Below are 22,960 nucleotides of genomic sequence, written 5' to 3'. Positions count from 1 at the left end.
TAACAATATCCGAACTCACTGGGAGGATCCAAGCAAGACAAAGATTCCATAATTCTGAGCTTTGTGTGTGGTAGTGAAAATCACAAAAGTACACAGGACCACTGACAGAGAAGAGTGGACAAGAGAATGAGGCCTGAAGACAGCATTTAGAAAGTAGAAACTTTGGGGGGGGGGCTCCGCCCACAGGTGCGTGCCCCCCCCCCCTCCCCGCCAGCCGCCACAGATGAGAATAAGTCTACCAAGACATGATCTGCTTGGGGAAGAAAGGTGGCCAATATCTCAAAGGAGAAGGGCCAGAAGCCTGTTCTTCAATGGGCTTTTATTGGGTTCGTTTACACAGGAATACAGGTAAAGTTCATTAATCATTGCCAGGAAGTAAGGATCAAACAATAGATAACAAAGAACTCTGAGGGCCTATTTTGATTCAGGGTCAGATGGCTAAAGAGCCATAAAACTTTGAGGAATAAACTTACCTCTTGCTTGGACCCTTATCATTTAATTGAGAGCATTCTAAACAAAGCAGATTTCACAGGATTTCACATATTCTTTCTTAGGTCTGATCACCCGGGGAACCCGCCCTTTCCAGCACAGGGCTGTACCACCCTCTATCATTGTTTCAGGCTGAGGTGGAGCAAGGGAAGTAAGGCAGCCAAGAAATGAGGAGATTTTCTTGCAGACAATAAGGACTCAGGCTATGTCAAAGCCAAGGGGCGAGGGTCCATCAACCCCTTTTGCTGTAGCCCCCAAAGTCCTTCCTTGGGGGCCTCCCACGTGATTGTGCCTGTCTTAGGTCATTCCCCCCTTGGGGAATCTTACCTGTCATTGGCTAACTGACCAAGCACTGGGGGCCAGGCAGGTTGAAGTAAAAGGAGCAGAAGTGGCACTCCTGCCAGGGAGATAAGCTTTTGTCTCCTTGCTGGCTTACGGTCCAAGGTTGTTCCCTCAGCCTTAGCCTTATGTGGGGGTTACAGCTTCTGATACCAGACAGGGTGGTTCCCAACAAGAAACAGCAAGGGGCCCAGTGGGGACAACTCACACAAATTGGTGACTTGGACTTGAGGGATGGAAGTATCAGAAAGGAATGGGCAAAATGCCCCCTGCAACAGAAAAGTAAAATGAGGCAAAGACTAAGTGGCCAATCTCATTTTTGATGGTCGGGATCTTACAGTTTTGGTGACATGCTAGTGGGAAGTAGGGAGTTGCTAATCTGTGGGTTAGAGTCTCAGCATTTTTCTGCCTCAGAGGAGGATTTGATGATACAGGGTTAGGAAGATTACACAATTTGGAAGAAGGTGAAATGGGGATATGGTTTTGTATTTACATGGGATAACAGGACATGAGAGTTTAAAAGGGTTCGTGTCAGCCTCTCTGTTCTCAAGGAAGTAGGACAGAGCATCATCTACTAAGTGTATAGTGGTTGGAAGTTGGCTTGGGGTCTTAAGGAGATCAGCAAACTTGAGAAAGTCCCCAGGCAATGGGTAAGGAGTTACAAGGTAAATTGAGGAAGCCCAGTTTTCTGTGGACACAGAGACAATAGTGACTGACAGTTGAGTAGCTGAAGCAACTGAATAATGAAGATGCGTGTAAAATATTAACATGCAAAATCTTTCGAGCAACAAAATTCTTGAGGTAGTGTTCTGTTCTCAGCCATTGTTCAACCCTTTGTTCACTCAGTGCTCAACAAGTTTTATTCATGTGACATGGGTAGAGATACGGGGGCCCATGCCATCATGGGATTCACAGGGATAGCTGCCTGTTATCCTAGATGGTGACTTTTCTTGGAGGCCAAGTATGGAAAATGGCTTTTAGTGACTCCATGAAGTGAAGTGAATTCTAGGCAGTTTTGCAGGGTTTGTTTGTTTGTTTGTTTGTTTGTTTGTTTTTGCCTGTGTTGTGTACTCTATTCCTTTTGCTTTTCAGATCCTTCAGGTATCCAGTTTCTTCTTTTCTGGTTTCTTTGTTCAAAGTTGGTGTTCCATCCAAGCTGAACCATGTTCCCCATGATCAACTTTTTTCCTAAAGTTTTTATTTATTGATTTTAGAGAAAGGAAGGGAGCGGGGAGAATGGAGAGGGAGAGGGAGAGAGAAACATTGATTTGTTCTTCCACTTATTTATGCATTTTTTGGTTGATTCTTGTATGTGCCCTGACCGGGGATTCAACCCTCAACCTTGACATAACGAGATGACATTCTAACCAACTGAGCTACCCGGCCAGTCAACTTTTTATTCTGAATCAAAACTTCTAATCCTCCAGCTCTGTGTGGGATATTAGGAAGGGAAGTTATCTGATTAAGACTATGGTAAGGCACAGATGATTTTTAGTCTTAGCTTTTTCAGGGGTCTTCTAATTTTAAAATGAGAGCTTCTAGAAATTGTGTGCAGTAGATGGTATTGAAATGAGCCTTCTCTTACACATTTTTTCTCCCTGACTGCCAGTCACCAAAGTACAATATTAGAAAGAAGCTACTTTGCCCTCCTAATAGGTTACCTGCTTCAGGTATTCACACAAACTCAGGATAGTCACAGCTGTGGTGCCATTTAAAAAGACATGCAGCCTCTGAAATATCTCCCTCATCAGCTGGCATCGTCAAATACCTTCTTTGTCATTTGGCCTGAAGTCTACTGTTAGAATAATCTATGCCTGGACAGTGCAAGTCAAGCTACTGTTTCTGGAAGTTTTTTGTTAAGAAGAATTATGTTTATATGGGAGACTTGGTCAGCTTTGTATTTAATACTTGGTCTATTTACTGTTCAAAAATGGGGTTGCCACCTTGGCTTTAAATACACTGTGGACCTCTATGATTTCAGCCCCTTTGTGGGCTGGTTTCTGATGAAGTGCTTTCTGTACATTCTCATTTAATTCTTACTAAGGGGGATGGGATTATCTCCCTATGAAGACACCCCAACTTGGAGTGGGGTAAACAGCTCAGGGTCCCATGGCTGGAAAACTTGGAAGTTGGGATTTGAACCCAAGTTCAAATCTGACTCCTGCACTTCACTGTTTTCCAAGAAGTATTTTTTTTTTAAAGTAACAAGCATCGAAAAACATGACCAGCGCCAGAAGGGCTAGAAAAAGCAAAGTGTACGGCACAGAGGGTAGGTTGACTTTAAAATAAGAAATTTGCTTGTCTCATGTTAGGCCTGGCATTTAAATATTTAGATATTTCTGAAGATTTAAAATTTGATTATATGACCTTTTGTGTTTCTCTAAAAATTTCTATCAGTCCTGTGATTTGAAGATCTTAGCTTACATTTGAAACTTGGCCTGGAGATACCACTGTATGTATTCCCTAAAGTCCAAATAAAGTTATTTATATTCTCAAACAGTTGTAGCTAGGATTTAAAGAAGCTGATTTATAGAATGTAGCAGGTCATGAATTGATCATTGCAGGTACCCCAGATTTTTTTTTTGTCAAATGTATCACTTGGAGATGGAGAGTAATAATTCTGGACAGTTTCTGTATGGAACTGTGGCCCAAAGAATATCTTCACTTTCAGGCTTCTATTTTGATAGCATTGTATTTTCCATCTCCATTAGTTCAGCTGCAGTAATGTCCTTGGTCAAGACATATATGATGTCTTGGGGAAGCATAATAAATCTTTTTTGGTAAAGTGGGCTTGTCAGAAAATCAAATTGATAACATTTTTTACATGGCCTTTTATTCCCCTGATTTTCAGCCCGAGTTGCTTATGAAGATGGATGTTTTGTGCAGGGGATTTCCACTCTCATTATGGAGGTGATGTGGCATCGCTGGTGTAATCGGTTTCCAGCCCTCCCGATGATCACTGGGAGCTCTCTCGGGGGGAACATTTTTCAGTGACACTATGAGGAGCTGTCATGTTGGCTGCTCGGCCTTTAGAGCTGACCAGCTCTGTTGGAGTGCTTTCGGGGGGCCTTTCCAGGGTGACCCGATTGACAAACGGGCCCTGGCTATTTTGTGGCTAGGGTAATTGGTTAGATGATTTTGACCTTGACAGCAGTCTCATGGCAGCATGAGCTCTTACAGGAAATGTCACTGCCGTTTGAACATGGCTACCAATGCCACATGTTAGCATGCCAGCACCAATGGGAGTGTTGTTATCTCCATTTATGTGTTCATGATAATCAGATTAGGTGTGCTGTTGCCTTATGTATGTTGCATATATATACATGTTTTTGAAAAGATTAGTTTATTTATGAGGAACCCTGTTATGTGCTTGCTCATTCAAGATGGGGCTATAAATCAGGGTGTAAATTGTTGAAAATCTGTATTTTTGAAACACCTGTTTATTCTTTTAACACCTCTATCTAAAAGAAAATGGAAAAATATCAAGTAGCCCTGGCCGGTGTCACTGAGTGGATTGAGAGCCGACCTGCAGAATGCAAGGTCACTGGTTCAATTCCCAGTCAGGGCACATGCTTGGGTTACAGGCCAGGTCCTTGATTGGGGGAGTGCAGGAGGCAACTGATCAATATGTCCCTCACACATCAATGTTTCTCTCCATCTCTTTCTCCCTCCTTTTCCCTTGCTCTAAAAATAAATAAATAACATATTAAAAAAAAGAAAATATCTTTAAAAAATGTCAAGTATATGTAGAGGGAAGGATAGAGTTTCTCTTGTGGAAGATGTCTTTGATGCCTTTGACCTTATTTGCAAGCTCAAAGGAACCGGATGACACTGCATAATAGTGTACCAAATCCTTTGGTCTTCTCAACAATATCCCTATTCGTTTTTGTTTTATTTTCTTTTTTTATTAATATATTTTATTGATTATGCTATTACAGTTGTCCGATTTTCCCTCCTTCACTCCCCTCTACCCTTTACACCCTCTCCCACCCATATCTCCCTCTTTAGTCATGTCCATGTGTCATACTTATGAGTTCCCTCCTGCAGGGAAAGGCTGGCCACTGTGGTCCAGCTGTGTGCCGGGTGAGAGAGAAAACGGGCTGAGCGAACACTAGCCAGTCTCTAGCACCAGAGAGTGTGGGGATCTTGGGGTTAATGAGGTGGCAGTTGCTGCAGGATAGTTATTAGTGAATTTAGCCTGTATCTACTGGGTACCTACTATGTGTTGGATGCTGTGTTATGCACTGGGCAGGCTTTTGAACAAAGGAACAACATGGTAAAGGCATGGGAAATTAGTCTGATGGCAGTAGTTTAAGACAGGAGAAGGCATACTCTGAGTTGGAGAGGATGGTGAGGAAGCTAGTGCCTTTCTCCAGCTCAGAGCCAGTGCGGTTGTCTGCACACATAATGTCAGTGTTACCAGTAACGGTGTCAGTTCTCTGTGGCAGATGATAAGCAACTTTGTATGTACTTAATCACCACTGAAAGTTATGATGCAAGTGCTATTAATATTTTGTTTTTATAGATGATAGAAACAGGACTTTAAATGATTCAATCATTTGCCCATATTCACATGAATCTCGGCAGGGCCTGAGGATTTGAACACAGGATGTCGATGTTATTTTATAACTACTGTAGAATTAATAAAATGTAAATAGATCTAATGGAAATATAATTTAAATAAACAAAAATGAAAACCCTATTATGGATTTGAGATGGTCACTGTGACTTATTGAAAGACCTTAGCCAACTGAAGAAGTGTAATGACTGAACTAACCTGTTAAGAAACCATCACTGTCCTTGGAACCCTTGATTTAGATCAGTTTCCAATGAGAGTTCCTGGTAAATGCTAAGCCACGTGTGAATGTGGCATCTTTGTTAACTTATAAACACCCCCAAACAAATTATTTATTATCTTTAATTCCTTGTTCTGATAAATATGTAAATATATCAGAATACCGATTTCTCTGTTTGACATCCTTGTTGTGATTATAATATGTGTAATCTCAAATAATGAAATAATACTTATTTGCCGTCTCCAGAAATATTACTAAATGCCAGAAGCTTTCGGTTGTTGATACGCAGTTCTGTTTTTGGCAGTCGACTGCTGGGATGGCCCAGACGGGGAGCCAGTCGTTCACCACGGTTATACTCTCACTTCAAAAATCCCCTTCAGAGATGTCGTGGAGACCATCAACAAGCACGCGTTTGTGAAGAATGAGTAAGTGTAGTGATACACCAGGGAGCCGAGCTCAGCCAGCACTCGGAGAGCTGCCACATGGAACGTGACTCCGAAAGTGCACACTCTCCCTTGGAGTATTCACCTCCTTCCTTCCCAACAGAACACTGGGAACAGATAGCATGGACTCCGTGTGCATACTTTCTCATGCCGCATTTATTCCTCACCCCATTCTGCCTCTAGACGTGCTTCTTCAAAGCACAGTCTTGCAAAGAGTGACCTCAAAATTTCTAAGCCCAGGGTGTCCATCAAGTCTGGCAACTCGGGTTACTATACAGAGTACTTTTCCAGTGTTATGTTACAACTCAGTAAAATAATATCTGGGTTTCTAGACTTGCTGGATGTCCAAATATACTACCGTGTCTTGCATACTTCTGTTACTTGACCCTTCCTTAGAATTTGATAATGTTTACTATTTTCTCCCTGGTGCTTGCTTTTTGGGGTTGTTTCTCTTATAACATTCTCTCCTCCACTGCTCTCATTGCTTCTCACTCTCCTTTTTTGACCCGTGGTCTTCTGTTTTATTTCCTTCCTCCTTTAATTGTCATTATTTTTCAAGTGGTTGCTCTTGGCCTGTTTTTTTTTTGTCATTTGTCTAATTATACATTCAGAACTCTTCCCTCGAGTTCCAGAGCTATACAGCAGCAAATTAAAATTACATTTGCATAAGGTTAATCTAATAAAAGTTAGTAGCCTTTAAAATTTTTAATATTTGACCTTGTCATGAATTACCGATGAGGATAAAATGCTGTTCTAGTAAGAGGCTCTTAGCTTTAGTTTATGATGTCTTCTGTAATACATGGGAGAATCTCGAGTACCGATTTCTAATACATCATTACTGTTAGTCCTCGCCAAGTGGAAGACGTGAATTTACTGCTTCATTCCCAATATGTGAAGCGGCGTGTCGAGGAGACCCGCTACTTACGTACCTCGGGGCAGCCCTCTGGTGACTTGACAGTGTTTACGCCACATTTGGGAATCTTTAGGAGAAGAGCACTTCATATTAAAACCATTAATAAGCATGTTTAGCACATTTGAAAAGTTCATTCTTAAGCTTTAGTTGAATGTTGGAAACCAGGGTTCTCAACCTTTGTGCTGCGGACATTTTAGGCCAGACAACTGTTGCTGTGGGGGAGTTGTCTGGCGCACGCAGGATGGTTGGTGAGCAGCATCCTTGACTTCTGCCCAGTAAATGCCAGTGGCATCCCTCACATTGTGACCAGTGAAAACATCTTCAGACGTTGACAAATGTCCTGTGCCCGAGCGGGCGGTGCAGCACAATTGCCTCCCTCCCTTGTTGAGAAACACTGCTTTACATTAAGCATCTTTAGACATTAATAGGCTTTTCATAAACAGGTCAGCTACTTAAAAATTCACCGCTAGGTTTCCGTGCTGTGATTGCATAGACACTGAAGATTTCTCTTTTGTTGTTGTTTCTTTCTTTCCTGCCACTCTGTATAAAACCCGTGTGAGGACATGAGATCAAATAGATTGTAGTCAGAAAACCAAACTGACTTTGGTCACAAAGGTCCATCTCTTAAATGACCTCTGGTGTCAGGTGTTACTAATAAGGATAGAATATACTTTCAAAAGGTCACAGCCTGTATTGTAGAGCTCACGCTTGTAATGCAAGCTAAGAAACAAAAATTTTTCTCCCCATAGATATATTAGACAAGTTAAAGATCAATTTGTAACTCTGGAAAAATATATTACTTATTACTTTGGAAGATATTGATGGAAAACCAAAAAAAAGTCAAAACAAGCCCAAATTTGAAGTAATTTCTTGCCACAAGTTAAAAACAAAGTCAGAAGAGGAGTAATATCATATAGTCGCTTCTGGTTCCCTTTCTGGCTTGGCTACCACCTCCACGCTATCTTTGATAATCACTTTACTTAGGTCTTGAATTCTCCACACAGAAACCTGAGTGCTGGTGGTAAGTGAATGCTTAAGTTTTCTTTCTTCTTCTTTTTTCGGAAAGTAAAGACTTAGTATATAATTGTACAGAAATGATTTTGAAATGCCTGGCACGGGATGCTATAAAACACAAAATTTCATTATTTTACCCTCAATAGTAATATTCAAGCTGGGGGCTGATTACACACTTTATTTGTGGTATATATTAAATGCAAATATCTTCATTTGATGATATTTAGTAGTCTCTTGGATGTTTCTAGTCTTTTTTTTTTAATATTTTATTTATTTATTTTTAGAGAAGGAAGGGAGAGAGAGAGAGAGAGAGAGAGAGAGGGAGAGAGAGAGGGAGAGAGAGAGAGAGGGAGAGAGGGAGAGAGACATCAATGTGCGGTTGCTGGGGGTTATGGCCTGCAACCCAGGAATGTACCCTGGCTGGGAATCGAACCTGGGACACTTTGGTTCCCAGCCCGCGCTCAATCCACTGAGCTATGCCAGCCAGGGCTTGTTTCTAGTCTTTTGAATAAATAAAACAAAATTATATTATGTGAGTTTTATTTCTTTAGGCTTCTCATTTCTCTTAAAATTTCCTCTTTTCTTTATTTAAAAGACACACACACATATATACACATACCATTTTTGTTCCGTGACTCAAAATATCAAACTAAGTCATCCTGTGTGGATTGGTAAAATATATTTACTCAGAGGAGTTGTTGTTTTTGTGTGTGTGTGTATAATGCATCTCTCATTTCCCTCATTGTGAAGCATTTTAACCGTCACCACTCTCTCCAGTTACTAGGATTACAAAAACATAATACAGAATAAGTTTCGAAACACCCCGAGTAGCTGGTGCTTGCCTTTAGAACGTGGTGCCTTTTTTGCAGGTTCCCGGTCATACTGTCGATTGAGAATCACTGCAGTGTGCAGCAGCAAAGGAAGATTGCTCAGTACCTGAAAGGAATATTCCAGGACAAACTGGACCTATCGTCTGTAGACACGGGCGAGTCCAAGCAGCTTCCAAGCCCTCAAAGTTTGAAAGGCAAAATCCTAGTGAAGGTAATTATCTGAAGAAACACAGTAAAGACATTAATGACCAACTCAGCCCTCCCTCCTGTAAGGGTTACAAAGTGGTTTCCCAGGAGAATAATAATCTGAGTCCACACATGAAAGGTTGTCTTGATTTGTGTATGAACCTTGCTCCGATTTACTTATAGTCATACCTTAGGAAAAAGCTAATTATGGAATGACTTCATATTCTAGAATGCTTTTATGAAGTGAGTATGAATACTGTAAGCCAAGGCTTAATGTTTTAGGCTTGTATTCGCTCAGACTGGAGAGCCGTGTGGGGCACAGAGGCAGAGAAGGCTCCCGTGTCTGTCTCTGAAAGCATTTCTTTCAGATTCTTCCCTCCCATTTCAAGCTCCAGTAACTGTCTGTCAAAGAAGACAAACAGTCTTCATGGTTGATCGGCCGTGGTTGTGTGAGTGAGAAGCGCTCCCTTCAAAGGGAGCACGGGCACAGCCGCAGTGCCTCTCAGGACGTGCGTGTTTGCGAAGGAGTGGTCAGGACTAGAATGATGTTTCCCAAACAGATGTTTCTGAGGGGGAAAACTTACTACCTGCAATGAATTTTATTAATGCGAGGAATAGCCAGAAAGACACTTCCTTGAGATTGCAGATCACTTTGTGAGTTTACTTAATTCCAGATAATTTTGTGTTTGAATTAAAACCATCTTGGTCACTAGTATTGTTTTCAGAGTAAAAACCTAAAGAAGAACAGTAGAGTATTAACATTCAAACTGGATTATATTTTACCTAAAAAGGGGGTGCATAAAAAAACTCTTGCCAAACATCACATAAGAGGTGCAAAAATGTCAAAGAAACAGTGTGATTTCATAGCAAGACTTTAAGAGGGGGGTCAGCAAATGGCAAAGATGTAAAGTATTTATCTTTGGGATAGGTGAAACCTGTTCTTCTATTGTTACATGAGAATTATAGACTGACCCCATCAAAGTACTTGTGCATTTGTATGTGTGAAAGCATTTTGAATAAAGCTCCAATAATGCAAGAGATAACGTCATCAATTGTCCTGAAGTCTTTTTTTTTAAGATTTTATTTATTTATTTTTAGAGAGGGAAGGGAGGGAGAAAGAGAGAGAGAGAGAGAGAGAAACATCAATGTGCAGTTGCTGGGGGTCTTGGCCTGCAACCCAGGCATGTACCCTGACTGGGAATCGAACCTGTGACACTTTGGTTTGCAGCCTGTGCTCAATCCACTAAGCTACGCCAGCCAGGGCCTGAAGTCTTTCTAAAGAAAACTTTTGTGATGAATAGTGATGGCTGGGGTAGAAAACTGTTACCTACATCACCTTGTAAATGTTTCCACTTTCCTGAGTCACCTTTAGTCAGTAGTCAGAAGGTTAAATGCAGAATAAGTCCATTTGATTGAAGCCCTTGCATTTTGGAAGAACTTAAGGTAGATACTGATATGAGCTAATTGAGTCTCTTCTGAGTAACTGGACATCAGTCACTTGACATGGAAGGTCCCAGGGCTGATGGGCACCAGATCCAGAAAACCTGAGGAGCTCATTGCAAGGAGTGGCATCAGATGGGCTGTGAGTGAAGTATTTCAAGGCCCCTGAGGTCTATTAGCTAGTAGTGACATCCTTCAGACTTTAAGGAGAATGAATTCTAGGTCTGTAAACCAGCACGCTTCCATCTAAAGCAAAACAGGGGAACTGATTTTCCTGTGTTCCCTTTGCATCAGAGTGATTTCTGATCCAAAAGGCATTGTTTGAATGGCTACCTACCACTTTGGAGATAGGCAAGTTGTTTATTATTATAACTGTAACACATATATACTTTCCAACCATATATATATATGTATATGTATGTATGTATGTATGTAAATGTATATATATGTATATATGTATATGCACTGCTATTAATGGCACTGGATGGATATGATACTTGTTATGATGAGCCATTATATTGTCAAAAATAAGCCTGATTTTTAGTTGTAAATATAACATCCCAAATTAATTATATTTTGTTGAAAGTAGTTAAATTGCCTTTTCTTGGAAGTCCCTTATCCCTTGTTTTGCTCATAATACAAACTATCTGCTATCTAGTCAGTTGGAAGTAATGATTGGCCAAGGGATAACACATTTTTATTTTTCGCTTCTTAAAAGTTATTTTTAATTGTAGTAAAATGCAAATAATAAAATTTACCTCTCATGTTAACCATTTTTAATCGTACGTTTCTGTGGTGTTAAGTACATTCGCATTGGCATGTAACATATCCCCAGAACTCTTTTCATCGTGTGGAACTGAAGTTCCATACCCATTAATCCCGATTCTCCCCTCCCCACGGCCCTGGTAACCACTATTCTGCTTTCTGTCTTTATGAATCTGAGTACTCTGGGTAGCTCATATGAGTAGAATCATATATATTTTGTGACAGTTATTCCACTTAGCCTGATGTCCTCAAGGCTCATCCAAAACATAGCGTGTGTCATGATTTCCTTCCTTTTTTTTTGGCTGAACAATATGCCATCGTATGTATACACCACATTTTGTTTATTTACTCACTTGTTGGTAGACACTTGAATTGCTTTCATCTTTGGGCTATTGTGAATTTATTTACATTTTTAAATAGAGTGTTTTGTTCCATTTCAGGGTAAGAAGTTGCCTTATCACCTTGGAGATGACGCAGAGGAAGGAGAGGTTTCGGATGAAGACAGTGCAGATGAAATTGAAGATGAGTGCAAATTCAAGCTCCATTATGTAAGTTACAGACATGGCCATAATTTTTACCCTCCACGTGCTGCAATAAAAATTGCAGCTGTCCTGGAATCCTCACAAACATAAGGATATTTATTAGGTAAAAAGGGATATTTGTTGAAAATCACTTTGTGTGCTTGCGTACTGACCCTCAAATGTTTATGGAGTGAATGAGTCAAGGATTCTTGTGTTTTCAAGTTGGATGGAATGTTAGCAATCAACCCATCTGACCCTATCTCCAGGGACAAATCCCCTGCTATCACAACTTGGGCCAAACTCAAATTGCAGTTGGAAATGTCACCATCTTTGTTGAAATAAACTGACTGTAGTATTGTTTCTCTGTCTCCTGCTGGCGGGAAGCTGGCCCACAGGACCCAGCCGCACATGGGCCTGCTTCCCTAGGATGCCCATCCTGGCCCTAAAAACATGAACCTTGGGCTGGAGGATTTCCAAACTCTTTTGGACTCTTGGGTTGCTCTTTAATTTACCACATCTTAAATAAAATGGCATAGAATACTTTGTTACCTGCATGTTGCTTTAGACCTCTGTCCTACACCGAGAAACCACGTTTCTAGAAAAGCACTATATAGCCAGGTAATCCAAAGGGAATGCAAGCCTGGGGGACATGCAAGCCTTAAAGAGATACCCCTCCCACCTTGACCTCACCCGCTCCGTCCCCATCTTCTACAACTCACGTGATTGTCAGAATCACACGTCAGCCTGAGAGAAGCGTTTGCTCATGTTAGTTTGTTATAGGATTTACAATTTAATTTGTGTAGAAAAGCAGTGTTCCTCTAGCTATCAGGATTGTTATTCTTCCCTCAAGAAGACTGATAAATTTTGTATAAATTCTCCTAACTTGCATCATAGCCCTGAGTTTATCTATTACATTGTTAAAAAACGGTCTGCTCTCTTCTAAGTAATAGTAACTCTGCCACCTTCCTGTAGGGACTGAAGGGAGCTGGCATCATTTTCAAAGGCGGCAAAGGCTTCTTGGCAGCTGAAGGCCCAGGAGACATTTCTTTCTTGCCTTTAATATACTTTAAAAGAATCCACTTGAAGTGAAAAGGAAAAAAAGTCATCATCTCTATTAATCTCTTGCCTTTTAATAGTTTATCTTGGCTCAGTTTACTACCACTAACTAATGGGGCTGTGGTTATAGAAAATTAATCTAAATACATTTACATATGTGAGACTATACTTAATGTTTTAAATAGTTTCTTTTTCACTCATCCAGATAGTTACTATATTGTGATTAATTACTTGTGATTATGGGTAATTTAGCTCAATTTTTTAGCTTCGTTTTATAAATCAGATTTTTGTCTCTGCATTTCATTACCTTTGCATCTTGTTCCCAAGACATCTTGATTGCTAACCTCAGAGTAATCTATCATTTGAACATAGGGAATGAACAGGTTTGACTAGTTACGAGGTTAGGGAATGCTGTTCTTAGTGAAAATGATGGTGGAAAATAATTACTATCACAATATAGTCATTTTTTGCTCTGAGTAAAACCCGAGTTGTTCTGGTTTCAAAACCCACCTACTTAAAATTTTTTTCTCTAATGTCAGTGAGCACTCTAAGTTAAATATCTGTAATTATAAAATTGAGTTAGCTACAGTTTTATAGAAACAAATCCATGCCTTCATCCGTGAAAATATCGAACTGAGTTCCTCTCCTGTTCACAGCCTCTGAGTCGCTTTCTAGGAACCCAAACAGGTAGATGGTTTCAAGCATGATTCCGCAGAGAAAGCCATGATCTTTCCTTCGGATTCTTGGATTCGGGCCTTAGTGGAAGGCGGAAAGCTCCTTGATTGTGAAATGTTACAGCTGTGTCTTTGTTAGACTTTCAGAGAGAAAATACATACAGAAATCAACATGCCAGTGGAAATCTATAGTTTTTACTCTACTTTTCCAAATCCTTTTGTTTTTCTATTTTTGAGCTCTTGTAAGAGAAGGGAATGCTGTCTTTAGAAAGCCAATGTGTTATCCTGTAATCAGTCAATGTATAGTCCTATTGTCAGCAGAGGGCTCAAATGTAAATTGCCTGATCCTAAGGATGTAGTGCATAGCTTATGTGAAACGAGTAACTACCTTAGAGGAAGTTCTTAACCTCAATTTTATCTCAACAGAATGTGGTTAGATTTATAGGTTATATCTGAATTATTGCAGTAATTGTTTTAGTTTGGCATTCATGAACACTCAAATACTAACTCTCATGAGACTTACGCAAGATTCACTTGCACATTCAACCAGTTTTTATTCAGTGCCTCCTATCAGAGATGCAGCTATCATGCTGTAGGAGTTGAGGTATCAGTAAACAAAACAGATAAAAATCTTTGCCATATGGAGTTTATACATTATTGGGAGAAGGGGAAGAGAGACAAGAATTAAATAGGTAATATCACGTACTAGGCAGTGGTGAGTGCTAAAGGGAAAAAATGAGGGGAAAGTGGAGAAAGTGAGGTACATGAAGGGTCTGCCAACGTTTTAAATGGGCAGGAGAGGTCTTATCGGGAAGGAAACATGAGCAAAGACCCGAAGGAAGTGAGGAGTTAGCCATGCTGATACCTGGTGAAGACCATTGCAGGCAGAGGGAATAGCAAATGCAAAGGTCAGAAGCAGACTGTGGTTCGTCCAGGATTCCCCTCGTGTTAGAAGCAGAGCCCTCACACCGGTCTTCTTGCTCCTGCTAGTCTGCTGTTATTTCTAACTAAGGGACTCTCATCGCACAGAAAGTTCATTTCGCATGTAGCAAATGCTTTCTGTTGTTGAATTAATTGAATCCTTTAAGCTTCTGCCTCATCTTGCTTTGTGGCTTCAGCCATTGAGAAAATCTGGCTCACAGTGTATAAGCCACAAGGTAAAGCCTGTGTGTCCAGCGATCCAAGAATCATGCAGCTCAAAGGAACAGGAACAATTTCCTTGCAACCACAGTACAATGATCAGACTTGACTCACTGAGGCTAGCTCACGATCATTCATCTTTAGGGAGTCCTCTAATGTCAATGTGCCTTGTAGACTTTCCGCCCCCATATTTCAACTTCACTGACTCTTCTCCCCTCCTCCTAAGTTAGGCAGTATCTTTTTTTTCTTGCCCTCTCTGGGTTAGCCAGCCTCTCAGGCACAGGTATCAGCTCCCTCTCTCCTATGTGAAGCTCATGCCATCAACACCACAGCTTCCAACAAGTTTTAAATGAGCTGTAGAACAGTCATGTGTAACGACTTTTTGTATTATACTAATGCCCTAAAACCATTATTCAACCTGTGTACATTCTCACACTAAACATAGCCGTTGTCTTCCTCTCTTCCTACACCCTTAGCCACAAATTCATCGTTCCTTCTGATTTGTTTTAGGATTTGACCCATTTTAGGGACAAGGGATCTTGTTGGTTTAAGGGGTGTTGGCACTCACAAAAGGGATGAGTTACCTCCTGCAGTTGTGGGGTCTTGCTACCAAAAGTGTTCACTCAGGGACTAAATGCTAGTCATGCTGTTGCATCCTGCCAATAAGGGGTATGGAACAAACAAGGTGGCCTAGAAGATTCCCGTAGTTTCTAGTACCTGATACACTTGTGCCACCCTGCCAAAGAGTAAAGGTAATGAACATGTAAGGCCTAACATAGTGTACATATTATAGTCATGCACTGCATAAGGACATTTTGGTCAACCACAGACTTGCATGTGTGGCAATGGTTCCTTAAAATTATAGTGCAGTTGAAAAATTCCTATCACCTAGTGACGTCATAGCCGTGGTAGCATCACAGCACGACACACAACCCATGTGTTTGCAATGCTGGTGTAAACACACCTACTGTACTGCCACTCTTATAAAAGTGCAGCACATACAACACACGTACGGCGCATAATACTCGATGATGATAATACATGACTATGTTACATGACTGGTTTGTATATGTACTATGCTTTTAATCATTTTTTTAGAGCTTATTTTTATACTTAAGGAGACAAGTTTACTGTACAACAGCATGCCATATTATGCTGGCAGCAGCCTCATACATCTTGGGTTTACTCGGGCGGGCTCTTGATTGCATTGTTTTCTCTTGTGCTTGATGTAATCTTGTGTTGTCTGTATAGTAACACACCGCACAGGCTTGGAGCAGTGACCACAACATACAGCCCAGGTGTGTACAGTAGGTGGTACCGTCCGGGTCTGTGTAGGTGCACTCCACGATGGTCTTCCCATGATGACACATTTCTAACAACACAGCTCTCAAAATGTGTCCCCGTTGTTAAGTAGCACATTGCTCTGCGTATGTGTGTATGTGCGTGTATGTGTGTATTTTTCCTTGTGTTTCAAAGGTATTGTCTTCCAGAAACTAACGAGAATAGCTGAAGAGAAGTTTCCTATGAGCCTAATTTTTCTTTTCTTGTTGATAATCTGTCTTTCCTCTCTATCCTCACTCTGTACTTTCACTATGGACTAGGAGTGAAGTTGATTTATTTAGTTATTTTCTTAGCAGTCAGTATTCATTTCCTATTAGAGAGCTCATGTTTTCTTTTATTCTCAAAATCAGCCATTTGTTTTCTTTGAATATTATTTCTTTGCCATTTCTTCAGTTCTGTTTCTCTGCAAGTCCTATTAGATTTATGTCAGAATCTCACAGTCTGTTCTCCGTATCTCTTACTTATTTTTTAATCCTTTTTTATCTCTGTGCTGACTGCTGGGTACCATTTACAATTAATTCATTAATTATCTCCTTGAATTTGTCTGGTATAAAGTTTATTCTACCTATTGTTCTTTTAATTTCAGCACTGTGTGCTTTATTTGCAAAATTCATTATTGGTTCTGTTTCACTGATACCTGTTCTTATTTCATTATTTAGCTTCTTAGTTTCTTGGTTTTCTTATGGGGCTATTTTTCATGTCTTTAAGCATCTAAACATATTAACTTAAATGTGAAGGGGTGAATCCCTGTTTCATGGGTTGGTATTTGTGCCATTCTGTCTTGGCATTACTTTTCCTCAAGGTTCTAGAATTTGGGGTTAAAGGTTTGAAAAGGTTTGTTTTTGAGTGGGATGGTTTTTCCTTCCATTTGCTTTCATTCTGTATTCACCCTTCTTATCTCATGATTTGGGGATTGCTTCCGACTGAGAACCCCCCACCTGTGCCCTACATTCCTGACCGGACCTGATATTGATGGTTCAGGGCTCTCTGCCCCTGGATGCCCCTGATCTAATCACGAAACAAACCAACAGTTTGGTTGTCTTGTCACTCCTGCCTCTTTTGATGTTAAGTTTTATATTTTCTACACAGTAGTTTTCTTTAATGCTTTCTTGTATAAGCCAGAACCTGTTCCAGCGTCCCTCACCCCCTTGGTTTCACGTTGTGAGACCAGCTCGAATCTCCTGTGGCACGTGGGACACCTTTAGTCTCTGTTCTACTCTGAGGTGTAAGTTTTTGGCCATCCCTGTCCTGCCTGCTTTGAACGTGCAGCTCAGCTGCATTTATAATCCGCAGTGATTTTGTTTGTTTCTGACCTAGACTGGCTTTTCTTTTTCAGCTTCTTTTATCATTGGAGCAGTGGGGGCTTCAAAACAGGAAGGCGCCGTGGCGTGTATAAACCCACATCCAGGCACAGATGCCCATGCCCAGACTTGCGTTTACTTTGGGCTGCATTTTGCTTTTGCTTTTGCTTAATTAAAATTATATAAAGAAAGTTTGCCCTAATAACTCTCAAAAATGTACGTTTAACAGCTCTAAAGAAACACTACCTTTGCTACTCTTTTGACACTGTACTGTTATTTTTTTATACCTTAGCCAAAACCAGCTTTTAGATACCTAACATTTATTGGGCTCTTGTTAAGCACAAGCAGTATGTTAAGGATTTTACTTACAGTATTTCATTTTATTCCCATAACCATGGGGGTGGGGTAGAAACCATAACTTTACTGATTAGAAAACTAAGGTTTGAGGGATGAAGTGATTAGTCCAAGATCAGGGCTACATGAACTTTCTAGAGTTAACTAATATGTCATTTATTAGAGTCTGATTTAATTAAGGGAGTCTTGATTTTTGTTAAAAAAAACAACAACCCTTTCATTTCATAGTACATAAGCAGGGTCACATGGAGCTTTTCTAGAAGATTCCTAGAACTACAAAATCTTTCATTTCAGTGTGATTAATTCAGATAAGGAAAATACATCTGCCGTCTGTGATCTCAGGAGTGACATTAATTGTGTGTGAACCCCTCGACTTTGTGTTTGGGGAGTCCATCTAGCTGTAGAGGCACAATCGCACTGGAAGCAAACAATGAATTACAAACATAAGCTGTTATGTCGTATGGTTTTGACTTAGTGAATGTGAGTTCGTGGGAAAGAGAGCTCAGAGTGGGCTGGAATACCCAGAGCAGATTAGAGAGAGACAGCAGCAGCTGTTAAACACACAGGCTCCGGAGACAGACCACCTGGGTTCAGAGCTGGCTCTGCCGCTTGCTAACAACTGTGTGACCTTGAGGAGCCTGCCTACCTCTCTATACCTGAGTTTCTTTATCCTCTTTTTCTAAGTGGACATCATAATAACATTTCGAAATGTTGTCACAACTCTCTGCTTGACTGTCTTTTTTAGAAGTTGCGTTCACGCCCCTGGCAAGGGGCTGTCCCAGTTGGCTTTGTGCTGCGGTAGTTGTGGCCTTTCCTGGCCGACGTCGACAGCCGAGCTGGAGAAGGAGCCGATCTGCAATCCTAGGGTTCCCATGACAGTGTACACCATGGGGCGAACAGTGAAACCTTGAGAACCCTGCAGTCCGAAATTCTCTCCTGATCTCCCTGAGTCTCTGTACTATAAAAGGAGCCGTTGTTATTTGAAAGCATCTTGAGACAAACAGAAAAAATGATTCTATGTCTGTCTGATTTCTTACTGAGAGCCAATCAAATCAGTGGGCTCTATTGTTATAAGAATAGGTGATTAGTCATCCTACCTCTACCTGGATGCACAAATTGACCCCCCATGTACTAAGGAAATGAGATAATTATGCAACCTTAAAATAAGGGCTCGGTTCGTACCCTGTAAAGAGCTCAGGACAATGCCTGGCATATGATTTGGACTCAGTAAAAGCTAGATACCATCAGTAACAAGAATGGCAGTAGCAGCATGATTATCGCTCATGTCCTCAACTGGTCCTTGAACAGAAGAAGGTGTTTTAAAGGAGCTGAAGGAGCAGGAAGGACACAGTAGCAGATTGGAGTACTCAGCTGAGCAGCAGCTGCTGCTCATGGCCATTGGTGTTGGGTTTGGAAAGCTGTAGTGGGCGCACAGAGCACGGCTAAGGTATTATCCTCCCTGCCTCTGGACTCCAATCCAGAAAGAAAAAAGATGTTTGGGGATGGTGAGGTATTCCAGTGTTCCGTTTGTTGGTTTGGTTTAAAGCAAAGATCCTCAACTTTGGCTTCATGTTGGAATGACAGAGGAGGTTTCAAAAATCCCACTGCAAGGTCCCAGCCCAGAGGTTCCCGTGGAAATGGTCTGGGTGTGGGCAGCCTGGGGTTTTGGAGCTCTCTGCCCGTGATTCCAGCGTTCGGCACAGGCAGCACACCGCTGTTTGAGGGGGTGTCCCTTTGAGGGTCAGCCCTCCACCCAGTCTCTTCCTTTTCCTGCTGTTCCCCAGCCCAGCATAGTGGCCAAGGTTCTGGGCTGACCTTCACTTTGTCCGTGATCCTTTCATTTCATGCTGGAGACAAAACAAGAAAGTGTTTGTGTGTTTGATTTATTCATTTGTAGCAGATATTCCTAGATCATATGTGCTTCTTCGAAAAGGAATTATGAACGATGATCTCTTGTGGAAACTACTGCTCACCATACTGAAGGGCTGCCTTCCTTTCCCCCTCCCCACTGCTGCAACATCTTCCCGCTCCCAGGGGCTCGGGGCACAAAAGAGCAAGATGCATGTGGTGTTCAGCTGTGGTCTCCGATGCAGCTGCCTGATGGCTGACCGGTTGCAAGGTCACGTGTCTGTCTCAGCTTTCTTGAAGCAGGGCTATTGGGTTCCGGGACCGAATGATAATGTAGTAATGAAACCTCAGCCACACTTTTATTTGTTATTCCACAGCCGCTAATTTTCTTGTGCTGTAAATCACAGAGAAAAAAAGATCAACAGGCAGAAATAGCATTGCTTCCGCAACAAGTCTCAGTGTTTGGAGGCTGTGAAGTGAATAATTAGAGCCTTCGTATTAAGCATTCATTATTTTGCCGGCCCCCGTTGGTCTGGCTTTGCATATCCAGCCTCGCTGTGCTGACATGGAGAGTGTCTGGGCACAACAGCCATAGTTCATCTCCTGACGGTCTCCGACTCCACACACCCTGGCCCGGGGAAGGGGACAGATTGTACCTGGGGCATTCTGTGTGACCTGGGCACCCCAGGTGCTGTCACACGCTTTCTCTTTTTGTCTTCCCAACAAATGCTCTCCCTGCCAGGCTCTGGGTCATGTGATCACACGCATTGGGAGCCTGCTTCCTGGAGTTCTTTTCTAGGATTCCCTCCTGACCTTAAGTGAAACCTACTGTTTTCCAAAGAGGGATCGTGGCCGAGTATTCCCCGGGTGTCATATAGGAATATTGCTGGTATAAAATACAATGATAATTAACTTGCTCACGATGAACTTGACTCATGTTTCATCTTAATTTGTAACAGTGTAAGAGGGATGCTGCAGCAGTACCTGGTGACATAGACATAATTTTGCATCGCTAGTCTTACGGTCAAATCCCAGTCCAGCCACCTCATGTGTGTGTGTGTGTGTGTGTCTGGACAAGTAGTTGAATCTTTCTGCCTCTGTATGTTTATGAATAAAATTTGTCTAACCCCATTGGTACCTTAAAGGGTGTTGGGAAGCTCAAATGAAATATTGGTATATGTGAGTGCTTCGTGAGCCTTAGCACGACATAGTTGCTTTTTCTATATTCCCCTGTGTTCTTTTGTCCACGTTCACACCGTTACTAGTTCTCCTTGATATTGTTTCTGTCACACCTCTGCTCATGTTGGAAGGCTGTCACCCTTCTCTTTGCCAGACTGTCGGCTCTTATTCATTGTGGTAGGTTGATTTGTTGCCACCAAAAGATTTGTCCAAGTCCTACCCCCTGGTACCTGTGAATGTGACCTGATTTGGGTGAAGGGTCTTTGCAGGCATAATTAAGGATCTCGGCTTGACTGGGTGGGCCTTAGAAATCCAATGGCAAGTATCCGGGGGTGGCACACAGGAGAAGGCATGTGAGGGCGGGAGGAGATGGGAGTTATTCTGCCACAAGCCAAGAGATGTTTGCAGTGCCGTAAACTGAAGGAAGCAAGGCAGGATCTTTCCCTGGAGCCTTTGGGAGGGAGCGAGGCGCTGCTGACATCTAGCTTTTATGCCTCTGTCACTTAGAACTGTGAGAGAAGAAATTTCTCCTTTTTTGAACAACCAGGTTCGTGGTAGTGTGTTACAGCAGCCACAGAAACCCAGTATACTCATCTCCCTTTTTTTAAAGATTTATTTATTTATTTTTAGAGAGGGAAGGGAGGGGGAAAGAGAGAGAGAGAGAAACATCAATGTGCGGTTGCTGGGGGCCATGGCCTGCGACCCAGGCATGTGCCCTGGCTGGGAATCGAACCTGCGATGCTTTGGTTTGCAGCCCTCACTCAATCCACTGAGCTACGCCAGCCAGGGCAGTATACTCATCTTTTATGGGTTGACTCCGTTGTCCTTTGCTCCTGGAATCTCTCTCACATCCCCAAGCCTCTCTGACATTCCCCTCCTCCGGTTCCTGTGGCACCCCTTACATCTGTCACTCTACTTGCACTCGTTCTATAATTATCCATCAAGAAGGCTGTCTATCTCCGTGTCACCAAGGATGTGGTGGGGTTATGCTTTATTAATGTTTTTCACATGGCATATAGTAGCTTGATATATTTTTGTTTTATGCAAAATGAATTTCGCTCTCAAACTCTCTCTCATCTTTATTGTATCTCCCACCAGCCCATTGGCCTAGGCTGTCAGTGCTTGTAGGGGGACCAATCTGTCTAGGTTTTCATCTGTGGGCACCTTTCCTCTCTCCGCACACACTGCCCGTTAATAATGTTTCTAAAATACTATTCAGGCCCTTGTCTACCCAGAGACTCTCAGTGACTCTACACCTCTTGCTTTCCAGTGCCTCCACTGGTCCCAAAGTATGTCCCCAGCTTTATTTGTCACTACCCTTCTCTATGAATTCCTGCTTCAAGAAAACTAATCCATTCCCGTGTTTGTAGAGCATGCTTTACTAATGTAGAACCTTTGCTAGAAAACTGTGATGGCAGCAAAACCCTTCTCTTCATCACTGTTGAGATTTCCATAGCATTCTTTTCCCCTCAGTGAAGAGAGTGATGTGTTTTCAACAGCATGTTTTTGCTCAGATTCACTTATGTGGGTTTAGAAAACTTAGTCTCCAAAAATACTCCTGGGCTTTCTCTCTGTTGAAAGCATGAAGTAGCATAGTGGGAAGGGCATGGGAGCCCTGGTTTGAATCCTGCATCAGTTACTTGGTAGCTCTCTAACCTTGAGCCCCTTATTTAAATTCTCTAAGCATCAGATTCAACAGCTCTGAAATGGAAATGACAAAAAGACTTTGTAAGGTTCTTGAGGGTAGAATGCAGTCATCATAATCATTATTTATTGGAAATGGTGTGTGTCGGGGAAGACTGAAATGGTGCAGTGAGGTTAACTTATCACAGTTAATTGAGAGAGAATCAAATTGTGAAAGCTACGTTGGCTTGAATGCAGGGTGTGTTCTAATTGATTCTGTGTTTCTTAAGGGAAATCATTTCCATTGCTTAATTCTTTGCAGAATAACGGGACCACTGAGCATCAGGTGGAGTCTTTCATAAGGAAAAAACTGGAGTCCCTGTTAAAAGAATCTCAAATTCGAGACAAAGAAGATCCTGATAGTTTCACAGTGAGGGCACTACTGAAGGCCACGCATGAAGGCTTAAATGCACACCTGAAGGAGGTACACTCTTCCCTCTCGTCCTTGTCCTTTGACAGGAAAAAGAAAGCACAATCATATGTTGTTTCTGATCATCTGTCATTTGTGAAGTGTGTCTCCAGTTTCTTCCATTTCTGCCTTCCTGTTGTCTGAGAAATAAGAATGTCCTATTGCAAAATGATGTGAGGAATAGTTAAAAGTGGACGGGTGGGGGTGAAAGTGACGGTAGAAAGCCCGGTGCCCCTGCA

The 22,960-nt window shown here is 41.7% G+C and overlaps 1 protein-coding gene across 10 annotated transcripts in view; it reads left to right on the top strand.

Annotated features, from left to right (window-relative positions):
* Nucleotides 1–22,960, top strand: part of PLCH1 (phospholipase C eta 1) — a 181,447-nt gene that overhangs the window by 131,518 nt on the left and 26,969 nt on the right. For 9 of the 10 annotated variants that reach the window (XM_028504928.2, XM_028504927.2, XM_036017588.1 and 6 more), the window contains 4 exons: nucleotides 5,929–6,049; nucleotides 8,864–9,035; nucleotides 11,656–11,763; nucleotides 22,575–22,736. In XM_028504928.2, the coding sequence (XP_028360729.1) occupies nucleotides 5,929–6,049; nucleotides 8,864–9,035; nucleotides 11,656–11,763; nucleotides 22,575–22,736 (563 nt within the window). The remainder of the gene's footprint in view (nucleotides 1–5,928; nucleotides 6,050–8,863; nucleotides 9,036–11,655; nucleotides 11,764–22,574; nucleotides 22,737–22,960) is intronic. The other variant, XM_036017590.1, reaches the window with a different exon arrangement.

This window comes from Phyllostomus discolor, chromosome 2 (assembly GCF_004126475.2).
Source record: "Phyllostomus discolor isolate MPI-MPIP mPhyDis1 chromosome 2, mPhyDis1.pri.v3, whole genome shotgun sequence".
In the NCBI taxonomy this organism is placed as follows: domain Eukaryota; kingdom Metazoa; phylum Chordata; class Mammalia; order Chiroptera; family Phyllostomidae; genus Phyllostomus; species Phyllostomus discolor.
Note: the sequence above shows the minus strand (reverse complement) of the source record. Positions and strands in the feature narration are given on the sequence as shown.